The 2,897-nt window shown below is 40.9% G+C and overlaps 1 protein-coding gene across 1 annotated transcript in view; it reads left to right on the plus strand.

Annotated features, from left to right (window-relative positions):
* Positions 1 to 876: 876 nt before the first annotated feature.
* Positions 877 to 2,897, plus strand: part of LOC108363714 (uncharacterized) — a 7,724-nt gene continuing 5,703 nt past the window's right edge. The window contains exon 1 of the mRNA XM_017617163.1: positions 877 to 2,681. Within this exon, the coding sequence (XP_017472652.1) occupies positions 1,245 to 2,681 (1,437 nt within the window). The 5' untranslated portion in view covers positions 877 to 1,244. The remainder of the gene's footprint in view (positions 2,682 to 2,897) is intronic.

Here is a 2,897-nt window from a genome sequence, read left to right on the forward strand (position 1 = left end):
GGAAGTTGGGTATGCTCACCCTGTACAATCAAATATCGCAGATGAACTTGATACCATTAATGAAGAGATAAAGAAAGTCGACATCTAAATGAGTTTACTAGACAAACAACAACAATTATTAAAAAAACGTAAATAACCTCCAGTGTAAACTATTCTACGTCTTTTGATTTTAAGTTGGATTCGTGGCCTGCTTTGTTGCCCACTGTATCTATAAGACTAGAAGCAAATGGTCAGATTTTCGGGCCAGTTCGAGCGCTGCTAGATTGTGGCGTACAGCCAAACTTTGTTGCTGCTTGTCTCTGTGACAGATACCAGTTTCCGATCTTGCCAGCATCGCGCAAGATGGTCGCTATAGAGGGGAAATCGTTTCGTGTCAATCGACGCACAGTTCTTAAGATAAGACCATGGTTCCAATCAGATGGATACATAGAGGAATAATTTTGGGTTCTACCTAAGGAAAACAATTGGCAACCAATGCTACCAAATGCTGATTGCGAGTTGAAACCAGTGACAGCTACATTTGCTGCACCACTCGCTGATCCAGAATATTTGGCACCCGGCATAGTGCAAGTGGTGCTCAATGTCAAAATGTTTGCAAAGATTTTGATCGCCGTGCATTCACATGACTCTAATGGCATGATTTACCTCGAGACACATTTGGGTATGGTAGTCTGTGGAGCGCATGAGAGGCGAAGCGGTATTGAAACACGGGATATGATTTCATATACATGTTGCACAAGTGTTGAAGAACTGGGTGAGTTGATCAGGTGATTCTGGCAGCTTGATCAAGTAGCCACGTTCTCAAAGCGAACTGAAGAAGAAGAAAGGGTGGAAAAGATATTTATGGAAACATATACAAGAGATGCTACGGGCAGGTTTGCTGTTACGATTCCATTGAGAGAGAACATTGGCGGCATTGGTAGTTCAAAAGAAATAGCTTTGCGTCAATTTACGTTATTAGAGAGAAGATTAGACAAAGATCCTGAGCTAAAGAAACAATATACTGACTTTATGAAAGAATACGAGCGGCTGGGACATATGGAGCTGGTGTCGAGGACAGCTGAACCAGGAGAACTGGTTTATTACATTCCGCATCACTCTGTGACGAAAAAATTCAGAGTAGTGTTCGATGCTAGCTGCCGCACAGATAGGGGTATTTCTGTCAATGAAGTACAACTGCTAGGTGAGAAGTTGCAACGAGATTTCGTAGGCATAAAATTGGTATCATAGGCGACATAAAAATTATGTTCCGCCAAGTGCGAATAGTCCAAAGGCAATGGAATTTGCAGCGAATCTTTTGGAGAGATAGTACAAACGATCCAATAGGAGAATATTGGTTGAAGGTCGTAACATACGGTATGACATCATCAGCATTTAATGCTGTTCGAGCAGCGATACTGTGTGCGAGGGATGCGGCAAAGGACCACTCAGACGCCTCTAAAGTCATTGAGAATGATTTATATATGGACGATTGCGCCACCGGATCCAGGAATGAAAGCGAGGCGATAAGATTTGCAAAGGACATTGATCATATTCTAAAAGGTGGTGGTTTCGAAATGAAGAAGTGGAAATCGAATTCAAAAATTCTCGTAGAGGAAATGAGATCAGAAGAAGAAGAACCATTGTTCATGTTTGTGGATGAAGAGAAAGCATCGGTCTTAGGTTTGAGATGGAAGGTCAACCAGGATCAGTTTACCTTTATGGTCAAGACTCCAGAGCTAGAAGGTGTGATCACCAAGAGAAAGATTTTAGGCTGTGTAGCTCAGCTCTATGACCCGAATGGTTTCATTTCCCCTGTAACTATTTTAGGCAAGATTATTATACAGGATTTGTGGCGTATTGGTTTAGATTGGGACGAGCCTGTACCTGAAGAAATATCAATAAGGTTTAAAAATTATTGGCAGGACATCGGACGTCTTGAAGAATTTACGCTGGACAGATGGATTGCTACAGACATAGATAAGGAAACTGAAACACATGGATTTTCTGATGCATCAACGATGGCATACGGTGCTGTAATCTACATACGAGTTGTGCAAGAAAATGGACAGGTGAAAATTACATTACTAACATCAAAAACACGTGTTGCACCAATGAAAACAATTACGGTGCCGAGACTGGAATTAGCGGCGGCAGAATTATTATCACGTTTGCTTGTTTATGTAATAAAAGAAATGGAATTTACTAAAGTTGACTACACTTTGTGGACAGACTCGCAGGTGGTGCTACATTGGATAAAAAAGATACCGCGAAACCTGAAGACGTTTGTGGCTAATAAGGTAGCATCGATACAAACAAACACTGATGTGAAGAAATGGAGATATGTTAACACGAAGGATAATCCTGCTGATTTACTAAGCCGTGGCATGAGTCCGTCAGAAAACATACATAACCATTTATGGCTGCAAGGTCCGGACTGGTTATCACTAACTCCGCAGTGTGTGTTTCTGCCAAACACAGTGGGGGAGGCTGAAGTTGAAGTTAGAGCCTTTGCGGTGACAGAGTTTGTGGAACCAATCCGGATTACAACGCGTGCAAACATATATAGAGTTCCTTTAATTGAATACGTCGACAAATTAAACAGGGCGATAGATATTGTAGCGTATCTGTTTAAATTCATATCAAATTTGAAAGTCCATTTAGCAGTTAGGCGATCTAAGAGAAGAGAAACTTTGCACATAGTGCCAGACAGTGTTGCCAGAACTTTTTGGGCCGACCGGCTAGATTGGCAAAAAAAAGCGGCTAAAAACGGCTAAAATATTTTAGTGAAATTTCACATAGACTCTGGCAAAAAACGGCTAAAATGTTTTAGTGAAAATCCACATGCTTTATTTAAATAAATCGCAAGAAACGAAAGACTAGTTAACACCATTAATTTATATCGAGTGTATATTCCT

This window comes from Rhagoletis zephyria, unplaced genomic scaffold (genome assembly GCF_001687245.7).
Source record: "Rhagoletis zephyria isolate East Lansing unplaced genomic scaffold, Rhagoletis_zephyria_1.1 Rzeph_scaffold_01344, whole genome shotgun sequence".
NCBI lineage: Eukaryota > Metazoa > Arthropoda > Insecta > Diptera > Tephritidae > Rhagoletis > Rhagoletis zephyria.